The sequence below is a fragment of the Drosophila suzukii genome, chromosome 3, assembly GCF_043229965.1.
Source record: "Drosophila suzukii chromosome 3, CBGP_Dsuzu_IsoJpt1.0, whole genome shotgun sequence".
Taxonomy (NCBI): domain Eukaryota; kingdom Metazoa; phylum Arthropoda; class Insecta; order Diptera; family Drosophilidae; genus Drosophila; species Drosophila suzukii.
In genome coordinates this window covers 34,982,547-34,993,876 of record NC_092082.1, presented here as the reverse complement: position 1 = coordinate 34,993,876, position 11,330 = coordinate 34,982,547, and the positions used below count along the sequence as shown (strand labels likewise).

Sequence of the window (11,330 nt, the reverse complement as noted above, 5' to 3'; positions counted from 1 at the left end):
AATTTTTTGGCTTTTTAACTGGAGCTAACATCTATGGACCGCAACGCCAACTTGAGGGAAGTGGATTCTTCTGATGACCAGGTACCGTGTCAAATCAATAGTTGATCGCTGCAAAAATATTAGTTGGAACTATTGCCTTGGCATTGGTGAAAATAATAATAATAATTGAAGCAAAACAATTTTCGTGACTATATATTCCCAATAACCACAAATAAAAACCGCCACAAAAAATTGTGAGACAGTCAATACAAAATTAATAACACATAAAAAATCAATAAATAAATACAAGTGAAGAACCAATTAGTTTTGGTGCCGCCCTCGCGAAAGAGATTAACAAGCGTAACAGCGTCAGTGCCAGTGGAAAATAACAGTTAGTTCTCGCAGTGTCTGCCTTTTCGTTTCTATTTTGTTATAGCTGTTTTAACTTAGATTTTAGGCAGACCGCTAAGCGCCAGTGCGACGAACTGCAACTGCTTGTGTTTTCTCTTTCGGGTGTTGGTGCACTCTCTTAATTATGTTCTCGTCTCTCATTTCTTTTGTTACACTTAAACAAATTTATTCGAGCCACCTAGAAACATAACTACATAAATACACAAAAAAAAGAGAAAACTATTTGATATATGGTAATAAATTAAATAATCGTTTATTTAAAATGGCACCTACAAAAACCAAAAAGAATGATAGCGCATCGAAGACAGAAGGGGAGATGGAGGATAGCTGCTCCTCGGTGCAATTAACGAAATTATTTTCGCAGGTAGATAGGGTTGGTGAAGATATTACAAGAATGAGGAAAGCTTTCGAGGAGAATACAATTTCGTTAAATCCACTTCAAATTCAATGTCGACTGGAAATTTTAAATTCATATATAGTCGGAAATTGATATAATAGATCCAGATAACCGTAATAGGTCGGCATTAAAAGAAAATTGCGTAATTAGCTGCTGGTACAGGTGAAAATCGTAAACAGCAGGCTTTAGTCACGGGCAGTTCTCATTCAAATCTGCCAAAAATGAAGTTACCAAAACTTAGCTGCACACATTCAGACTATAAACAATGTTCGGAGCAGATCGCCAGCGCCTAGTCATGCGCGCATAAGTGCACGACGGCACCTGCAGCGCTCTCTGCTTATCTTTGTCTTCTTCTTTCTTATACCACTAAAGCTGTCGCTTATCTATTCAGCAACTAATTTGTAAGCCTGCAAATGTCTATATGAAGTTCTTGGAGCCGAGCTTTTACACAGTCCGTCTGCCGCTCCGAATAAAGGCTATACATTTTAATATATCCTATTCGTGCGTTATTAATTATAACTATAGGGGTGGCATATTTGTTGTCTTCCCCATAAAAATTATGTGACCCCGACGTGATATAGTTTTTATCGGAGTCTGCATCTCGGTCTCGGGATTGTTTAATACAGTTTAAACAAACGCTTTGTTTCGCTGTCGTTATCGTGCATTCGGTCACAAACACACGAACATACATACATATGTGCATATAAAAGTGCACAGCCGGACGTTTGATTTTTTGTACGTTTTGCGCTGTGAAAAAACACCAAAACTGTGTTGTGCAAATAATTCTTAACAAAGTGAACCGCATTTAATCTTTGTTAATAGCGCATATTACATATATATATATGTACATATAGCCATACATACATTCGTTTGCCAGTTACATATATCCGCTGTTGCTAGGCAGGCAATTTATCGGCAAGAACAACAACAACCAAGTTAAAGGTTCCGTTGCATCTCGGCGACGCTTGTTAACCTTTACATTTTCGCGGTAAAAGGACATTTTATTTTATTTCAATTTTTTTTTCTCGAGATTGAAAAATGTCTGATACGGAAAACTCGATTCGGGCTCAAAATGAAACCACAAGTGACGAGTCAAAGTCCAATCTATTTTGCGGCAAATGAGCTCGATGAAATGTTATTTGAACGCTGATGCGGTTAATCAGTTTGACGAAGATGATTTGCTGGCGCGAATGGAATGGGTCACTTCCTTAAACCAGGCATTTGATTCAGCGCAAACATCGTTGGAAAGACTGGATTTTGCAGAGATCTCGAGCGACCATCGGATTGAATTTGCCGAGGTTTTCATGGATGTGAAGGCCAAACTGAGCCGAGGCTTGGCTGCTCATCGCAAGTCACAATTGCCGGCTTCAACCGCTGAAAATTCAACATCTATTGACATCACTTATAATGCGGATCTTTCTTTTCGATCTAGGAAGCCTCGGTTGCCAAATTTGGAAATTGCTCGTTTTCATGGATCCTACTCTGAGTGGCCGGTTTTCCTTGCGACTTTCACTACCGTCATCGGAAATGATGATGAGCTAAGCGACATTGAAAAATTACAATATATTCGTTCGAGTTTGGGCGGCGTGGCTCTGGAAACCATACGCTCGTTTGAACCCTCGAATGCTAATTATAAAAAGGCTACGAATTTGCTGGTTAATCGATTTGATAATAAGGTTTTACACTTTCAGGCACACGTTCAGGCAACATTCGGTTTAAAGGGTGTCGAGAAGGGATCTTCCAAGGGTCTTCGGGAGCTGAGTGATTGCATGAATTCGCATCTGCGAGGAATTCGAACCCTGGCCAATACGCAACAAATTTTGGATGGACTTTTAATTCACATCGTCACTCGGAAACTGGATCAGAGGACGCGGGAAAAATGGGAAGAGGATTTGTTAATCACTGAGCTGTCTACCTGGGATGCTATGGAGTCATTTTTGGAAAAGAGGTGCAGGATGATGGAAAACTTGGATCAAGCCTTGGTAACTCAAACACCAGGCCAGCAGGTGGGGAAAAAACATGCACAAACCAAATCACACTTATTGCTTCTGCTACTAACTCAAATCATTTGATATGTTTATTTTGCGATGTACGGAATCATTACACCAGTTTAGCGCTGGGCAAGCTAAAGAGTATGCGATTGCAGTTACGAGGAAATCATTTTCATATATTTTTAGCAAGGAAACTGACGTTATGCATAACAACTTGCACCAAATTCTTACGTTCCCCAACACTGAAAATTTAAAATAACGTTTAACGGCCAGTGCTCCCGAATAATGAACTTGGGTATATACGTTTAAAAATCTGTTAAAAATCGATTTACCAACGGACTGTCGTGATCTATGGCGCATATTCTCCGTTATGGTTCAGCCATCAAGAAAACAACGTAAAACTAATTTCGGTTTTACGCGTGTATTTTTAAAGAAGTCATTTATGCCAGCGTTTTTGATTTTTTTCCAAATTTTTCAACTTTGACGAAGTGTAGCTTTTGAACTAATGAATGGAACTTAATGATGTGTATAAGAAAGTTAAAGGGCATTCTATTACCTGTAAAATGAGTCCTTAATGACCGAATTCGGTTTATCACAACTCGAGTTATAAAATAAAAAAGTGCGAAAAACGTTTTTTACACTTTTAAAAAAATTGGTACCATAGAAAAAATTTTAAGTGCCCTTTTCTTAATCAGGGAGATGTATCTTACCGGAAAACAAAGGTTTCCTGAAAGGTGTATTTCATCAATTTTTTTTTGTAAACTGGTGTTATTTGTCAAAGTGCTCTCGATTTTTAAATTTGAGTCGGAATCTTCGATGTAGAGAAGCAAAGAAGTTTCACCTTTGCCTCTACTGTTTGCGCAAGAGGCATAGTTTGCAGCAATGCAAGTCGGCTTACTGCAAATATTGTCGCATGAAGCACCATTCATTATTACACATGACCTATCCGCAACATCCACCCCATTTTTATCTCCATCATGCGATCCATCCTCGAGCTCTCAGCCATTACCATCTACTTCATCAGCATTAGTATCATGTTCGCATACATCATCGCATCCTGATCATCATTTACTAAGCCCTCCACCCAAAACCTTAAATATTTTGCCGATCGACTACGTGTTGCTTCCAACTGCTATTATCTACGTTAGAAATATAATTGAAGCATTTATGCCTTGCCGAGCAATTTTAGATTCGGCCTCCCAGCTAAACTTTATAACCTCTCGCTTAGCTAGCCAACTAAACTTGAATCATAGAAGATCGCAAACCTGATAAGACTGTTGATATTCTTGTGCAATCACGGGATGCAAGCTATCGTGCGGCATTCACAGCGGTTGTGACTCACAGTATTACTGATTATCAGCCCCATTTACCCGGATGATTTTTTGCAATGCATCGTTTGGAGAGAGAGCTCCACGGAAGAGTTGAGTGTTTTTAAATTGAACACGGTGACTTATGGAACCAAGCCAGCTGCCTTCTTGGCTATAAGGGCCATGCATCAACTCTCTTACGATGAGGAGGAATCATTTCCTATTGGAGCCAAAATTGTTTGTAGAGATTTCTATGTGGATGATTTAATATCTGGTGGGGACTCAGTTGAGGAGGTGAGAGAAATTCGTCGTCAGGTAAAGGAACTACTGTCGCGAGGCCATTTTCCAATCCGCAAATGGTGTTCTAATGAGTCAGCAGCCCTGGAAGGGGAGTCTGAGTGCGACAAGGAGCAGCTAATCAAATTTCACGATGGATCGGATGTCGCCAAGGCATTGGGACTAGTCTGGGATCCATCTTCTGATCAACTTTTCTCAACTGCCAACCAATCGGGTTGAATTGTCAACGATTGCCAAATTGTATGTTCCACTCGGTTTAATAACTCCTATTATCACAAAATCGAAGATTTTTCTGTAATCTCTATCTAGTGCAAACGTGGATTGGGATGACGCACTGGCAGAGCCCATTCTTTCGTCATGGGGGGAGTTGACCTCACAGTTATCGGTCGTACAGAACTTTAAATTTCCACGATTCGTACTGCAACCAAGGGCTTCCGTTGAGTTGCAAGGATTCTGCGATGCTAGCATGTCAGGTAATGGAGCGTGTCTATACTTGCGATCGGAGACCAATGGAGAATCGAAAGTCCATCTGCTCTGTGCCAAGTCAAGGGTAGCTCCACTGAAGTCCTTAACAATTCCAAGATTAGAACTTTCCGCAGCGCTTTTATTGGCTAAGCTAGTCGTAAACGCCAAGGAAGCCATAGATTTCGATTGCACCTTTCATTGCTGGTCGGATTCGTCTATTGTGTTGGCGTGGATTCGGCAACCTCCGAGGGAGTTTAACGTTTTCGTATCAAACAGAATCGCGAAAATTCAGGAGATGACGAAAGACATGACTTGGCATCACGTTCCTACAAACTTGAATCCGGCAGACGTCGTATCGCGAGGATGTACCCCAAGAGAATTGTTGGAACATTCCCCTTGGGCTAACGGGCCTCCATTCCTTCTGCAAAGCTCGTCGAACTGGCCGTCCCTGCTAGACTCAGCAAAGGATCTTCCAGAGCTACGTTCTGTGGCTCTAATTGGGTCCGTTTGCATAGACAGTTCATCAAACTGCAAATTCCTCAACTCTTTCGATAAGTTGCATTTATCGGTTCATTTCAAATTGCAGAGCCAAATCTGCGCCGGTAAAAGGTCGTCTTTCGGTGGAGGAGATCAACTCTGGAACTGTACTTCTTTTGAGGAGCATCCAACAGGTTAATTTGGCGAAGGAATATGGATCTCTTAGCCAGGGCAAGCCGTTTCCACAGAAAAGCAAGCTGGTTTCGCTTAGGCCTATACTCGGCTCCGATGGGTTACTTCGCGTGGGTGGAAGGCTTCAGAACGCAAACTTAGACTACGATACGAGGCATCCGATACTGTTGCCCAAGGATCATCCAGTCACCAAGGCGATCATCGCTTGTTATCATGAGAAATATCATGGAGGATCGCAGGCGCTGCTCGCCGCATTACAGCAAAGGTACTGGCCGATTGGAGGCCGCAAGTACGTCGCCAGCGTTATCAACAAATGCGTTCGATGTTTCCGAATGAAGCCTGTTACTTGCGAGCACGTCATGGGTAGCCTGCCAGCAAATAGAGTGCAGCCCAATCCAGCTTTTCATACCACAGGAGTGGACTATTGTGGGCCATTCTATCATAAGGCAGAGGCCAGAAATAAGCCACCCCACAAGTGCTATATCGCCGTCTTTGTCTGCTTTTCCACGAAGGCTGCCCATTTGGAAGTGGTCCAGGATCTCACGACGGATTCTTTAATCGCAGCGCTGAGGAGATTCATCAGCCTTAGAGGCAGTCCGCGTACCATTTGGAGCGACAATGCTACAAACTTTGTCGGTGCAAAGAGCGAGCTTGCCGAGCTGAAAGAGCTCTTTTTGAGCGAGCAGCAAACAGCATCGATATCTTCCGTCTGTTTAGCTGATGGGATCGATTGGAAGTTCATCCCTTCGCGTGCCCCGCACTTCGGTGGTTTATGGGAGGATGCTGTGAAGGCAGCTAAATTTCACTTCTACAGAGTCGTCGGTGCATCCATCTTAGCCATCGATGAATTAAGAACTCTTGCATAGGGGGGGGTGGGGTGCTGGTTGCCGTTACCTCTACTTTATCATCGGAGAGAATATACTTTCTTAATCCCAATGACATAGAATTCGTTGGTGTTAAAGTTTCTTTGAAATCTTTTTCTATTTATGTAACTTGTTCTTATATTCCACCTGGATCCGACTTAACAATTTATGAGCAACATTTGTCTGCAATAAAAACTGTTTTATCTCATCTTTCCGAAAGGGATCTTTTAATTGTTTTGGGTGATTTCAATCTCCCTGACATTTCTTGGTCCCTTTCCACTGACTCACTTGTCTCTACCCCTTTATCTGACCATGACTTCGTTGACGGTCTGTTAGAATTATCATTACAGCAAGTTAGCTTTATACGTAATTCACTAAACAGACAATTAGATCTAGTATTTGTTTTAGATCCGTCTGAAGTCACTGTATCTAGAATTGACCCACTAGTTGTGCCTGAAGACCAGTATCATCCCACATTAGAACTTACAATTTGTCTTCCCAGCGTTGATACCCTCTCTCCTTCACTTTCTCCAAATAAATGTAGATGCTTTCGTAAATGTGACTTTAGTAAACTCAACAACTTGATTTCACAATATAACTGGACAAATTTATATAATTGCTTGGATATTGAAAGTGCTACGGAACTATTTTATAGTGTCCTAAACTCTTTTTTCAGTGAATGTGTTCCTGACAGTTTTCCTCCTAAGTTAGACAGGCCACCTTGGTTTACCAATCAGTTGCAAAGACTTAGAAACCTAAAAACAAACTTCTATAAAAAGTACAAAAAGTCGGGTAGGCCATCCGATTTTTCAAGATATGTGGTGGCTCGTACTAATTTTAATGTACTTAACAGTCATTGCTATTCCATGTATTTGAACCGATGTAAATTCGAATTTTCAAAGGATCCGAGGCAATTTTATAACTTTGTCAATGCTAAGCGAAAGTCTTCAGCATTGCCATCATCCGTACGATTAAACTCTATTGAGGCATCTACGGATCCCGAAATTGCAGATTTATTTGCTGAATTCTTCCAATCTACTTATAGTTCTGTTTCATGGTCTAATTCTAGCTACCCTAATCACTTAAACAGGGCAAATTGTATTTTTTCTCCTGTAATCACCGAGAGTTCTCTCTTAAGTGATTTAGAAACTATAATGCCAACCTATTCCCCGGGGCCAGATGGACTCCCTGGGTGTGTTCTTAAGTTTTGTGCCCGAACTATTTGTAAGCCCATTCTTAAACTTTTTAATTTGTCTATCTCATCATCTGTTTTTCCTACTATCTGGAAAGATTCTTTTATTATTCCACTCCACAGAAAGGGTGCGAAGGTTAATGTTCAGAACTATAGAGGAATCTCCAAATTGTCTGCAATTCCTAAAACATTTGAACGCATTATTACCTCTCAGTTGCAACATTTGTGCTCCTCTTTAATATCGCCGCGTCAACATGGTTTTGTTAAGCGTAGATCGACCACCACTAACCTGCTCGAATTGACATCTTTTGTACTAGATGGATTTAACAAAAAATTACAGACGGACGTTATATATACAGATTTTAGTAAAGCCTTTGACTCTGTTATCCACTCTCTTCTTTTATTCAAATTTGATCTGCTTGGGTTTTCGAATAATCTGTTAACTTGGATTTCAAGTTATTTGAATGGTAGATCTCAGAGGGTTTTATTCAAAAACGCTGTTTCCAAGATGATCAACGTGACATCTGGAGTGCCTCAGGGCAGTCATTAAGGCCCTTTGCTGTTTACTCTGTTTATAAATGATCTTTCTTCTATCGTACATCACTCTCGTGTACTAATGTATGCTGATGATGTTAAGCTTTGTTTTTCATATAATAATATTGAATCTGGTTTCTGCTTGCAGTCAGGTGGTGTCAGTACAACCTTTTGAATTTAAACTATCTTAAATGCAACGTTATGACTTTTTATAGGGGTACGCCAACGTTCATGAGTTACTCTCTTCAGAACATGTCCTTGGACCGAATATACTCAGTAAACGATTTAGGTGTTCTCCTAGATCCTAAACTTAAATTTGACTCCCACATAACCTCTACTGTAAATAAATCTATGAGTGTTCTTGGGTTTATAAAGCGTTGGTCTAAAGAATTTGATGATCCATACACTACCAAATTATTATTTACCTCACTTGTCCGACCTAATTTAGAATACTGTTCTTCCGTTTGGAGTCCTCAGTATCAAGTGCACATTGACCGTATAGAGTCCGTACAGAAACAATTTCTTCTTTTTGCCTTACGTGGTTTGAACTGGGATCAAAACGTCAGGTTGCCTTCTTACTCGAGTATATTGCTATTAATTAATTTGCCTACTTTAGTAAGCCGTAGAATTATGCTTGGTACTATTTTTATCAATAATCTTATCAGAGGAGATATTGATTCTGTAGATTTGGTAAGCCGCCTAAGTTTCAATGTTCCTGTTGGACTAATGCGAAACTATCATCCTATTAACTTGCCACGATGTTCATCTAATTTTAGTCAGCATGAGCCCTTTCGCGTTCTTTCTAATAATTATAACAACCTGTATCATTTAATTTGTTCCTCAACTTCTATCCCTGTACTAAAAACTAAAATCTTAGCTCATTTGCTTTAATCTTGTTGATCTATGTTTTGTCCTGTCTTTATTTGTTCTATGTACCTTCCTTGCGAACCGTATTTGCCCGAAATAAAAATGGGCCCGCGCGTAACAAGCACGTGCTTGGTGTCGTTTGGGCCACTTGTTTGTACTGCTCTTAGTGCATCAACGTTCAACAATATACAATATATATGAGATTTCTGCTATCCTTAACTCTCGTCCACTCTGTCCAATTTCAGAAAATGCTAAAAGCCTTGAGGTGCTAACACCGGCGCATTCCTGAAGAGTTCTAGCTACACTAAGTTTCCTGAACCTGACATTACTCATCTTCGCGAAGGCCGTCTCAGCAGATGGCAGCGGGTGACCCAGATGCAACAACATTTCTGGAAAAGGTGGAGCAGCGAGTATTTGTCCCTACTCCAAGAAAGGAGCAAGTCTAACATCAAGGTTGAAAGCATAGTTTTGCTGAAGGAGGAGAACGTTCCACCCTTGAGATGGCAGCTTGGGTGCATCCAGGAAGTCATACCCGGCGGGGACGGAGTCATTTGAGTAGCTATGGTCCGTACAGCTACGGGTCTGATCAAGAGAGCCGTCGCCAAACTAGCCGTTCTGCCCATCGATTCCGAGATTGTTGGAACCTTACCTCTTCCAACGGGGGGAGTATGTTCGGAGCAGATCGCCAGCGCCTAGTCATGCGCGCACGACGGCACCTGCAGCGCTCTCTGCTTATCTTTGTCGCCTTCTTTCTTATACCACTAAAGCTGTCCCTTATCTATTCAGCAACTAATTTGTAAGCCTGCAAATGTCTATATGAAGTTCTTGGAGCCGAGCTTTTACACAGTCCGTCTGCCGCTCCGAATAAACGCTATACATTTTAATATAACCTATTCGTGCGTTATTAATTATAACTATAAGGGTGGCATATTTGTTGTCTTCCCCATAGACAAACAATTTATTGGAATTTTTGAGCAACTGGTTGACTCTGATAATTCGTTATCTAACATCGAAAACTATAACCATTTGTTAGCCTGCCTTTCTGACGAGGCATTGGGAACAATAACAGCTCTTCAAGTCTCAGATGCAACTTATAAAAAGGCATTAGCTAGTTTAAAGAGAGTCTATGACAACAAGTGTTTAATTTTCTTTGAAACTCTAGCGCAGCTGTTTGAAATCCCTTCAATAACAAAACCTTCTGCGTCTGCCTTGAGGTTAATAATGGATACAGTAAGTGCAATTTTTGATTCGCTTATGTCCCTAGGGGACGAAAAAGATATTTTCAATGCGGTGATTATACATATAGTTATTTCAAAGGTAGATCCGTACACCAAATCCAAGTATGAGGAACAGCTTAATTATGATGAACTGCCTAAATGGTCTGATTGCGTAAAGGTTTAAGAAAGACGATATTAACATGTCTCAGCCAAGGAAGCGTCGATGGTAAAGGAAAAAGTTTTTCTGAAACGCCCTCTGGAAGCATGAAAATTACTTGGAATTCATATACTTGCTCCAGGGTCAATAACACAAGTGATCCAAAATGTTTATATTGCAGTTCTAATTATTTTATAGGTGATTGCCAGGGATTTAGCGGAATGCCAGCTTCAGATCTTTTAACTTTGCCAAAATGAAGCAATTATGTATTAATTATCTAAATGAGGGACATAGAGTATTTAAATGCACAGCATCCAAATGTCGGGTATGCTCACACGCACACCATACTCTACATCGATACCAAAACTTGAGTGAGCCACATCAAGGTAGAAGCTGCCGGGACCAGCAAGGGCAAGGTACTAATACTTCTCAGGCTTCTTCCCATTTGGTTCAGGTTCTTCAAGACACTTCGGAAATTAACCAAATAATTCTAGCAACAGCCGTTGTTAATGTTCGCGATCGATTTGGTCAGCTCCATCGAGCCAGGGCTCTATTAGATTCAGGGTCGCAAGTTAACTTCATGACAGGATTCGCGGCTCAATGGACACATTTTTACGTCTGAATTTTGGGTACTGGGAACCATAACTAGCAATCAGCCAGTGGTATGGGAGTGAGTGTTCGACCGCCACTTTAAACGATTGAAGCTGACTAAACAGGGGATCAGATATAATATGTAAGACTTCCCTCCTATTTCTAGTGATGAAAGTTGGGTCTTTGTATAAGTTGTTGTTTTATGGGGTTTGGAGCCAGATAGAATGATTCTATGTTGTGATGTGTGTGTGCGTTTAGCTCCAGTTTGACCATGGTGAGATCGCCTTCGCTAAACTGTGAAATAAGATAAGCGTAAATGTGTGTTTTTGTAAGAATGCAGTTCCTGGGTTTACCCTTACCCTGGGTGTTGAATAGTCTGTAAAGGGGGGGTTG

At 40.8% G+C, this 11,330-nt stretch overlaps 1 protein-coding gene across 2 annotated transcripts; it reads left to right on the top strand.

Annotated features, from left to right (window-relative positions):
* The first annotated feature begins 934 nt into the window (after positions 1–934).
* On the top strand, positions 935–9,865 carry LOC139352994 (uncharacterized). 2 transcript variants are annotated; one of them, XR_011604067.1, is made up of 3 exons: positions 936–1,775; positions 2,220–2,793; positions 9,218–9,865. XR_011604067.1 is itself a non-coding variant. In XM_070995987.1 (2 exons), the coding sequence occupies exons 1-2, from the start codon at positions 1,906–1,908 to the stop codon at positions 9,242–9,244; spliced, it is 915 nt and encodes a 304-aa protein (XP_070852088.1). In that variant the 5' UTR covers positions 935–1,905; the 3' UTR covers positions 9,245–9,865. The 2 variants fall into 2 exon arrangements, 1 of the variants encoding a protein (XP_070852088.1); XM_070995987.1 differs by having other exon boundaries at positions 935–2,793.
* The last annotated feature ends 1,465 nt before the right edge of the window (positions 9,866–11,330 follow it).

What these genes read in the sequence shown, in the direction of transcription:
- LOC139352994 (XM_070995987.1), top strand. Translation starts at nt 1,906, where the DNA reads ATGAGCTCGATGAAATGTTATTTGAACGCTGATGCGGTTAATCAGTTT. An exon ending in CTCAAACACCAGGCCAGCAG is followed by an intron (nt 2,794 to 9,217) that starts GTGGGGAAAAAA and finishes GTCCAATTTCAG; the next exon opens with AAAATGCTAAAAGCCTTGAG.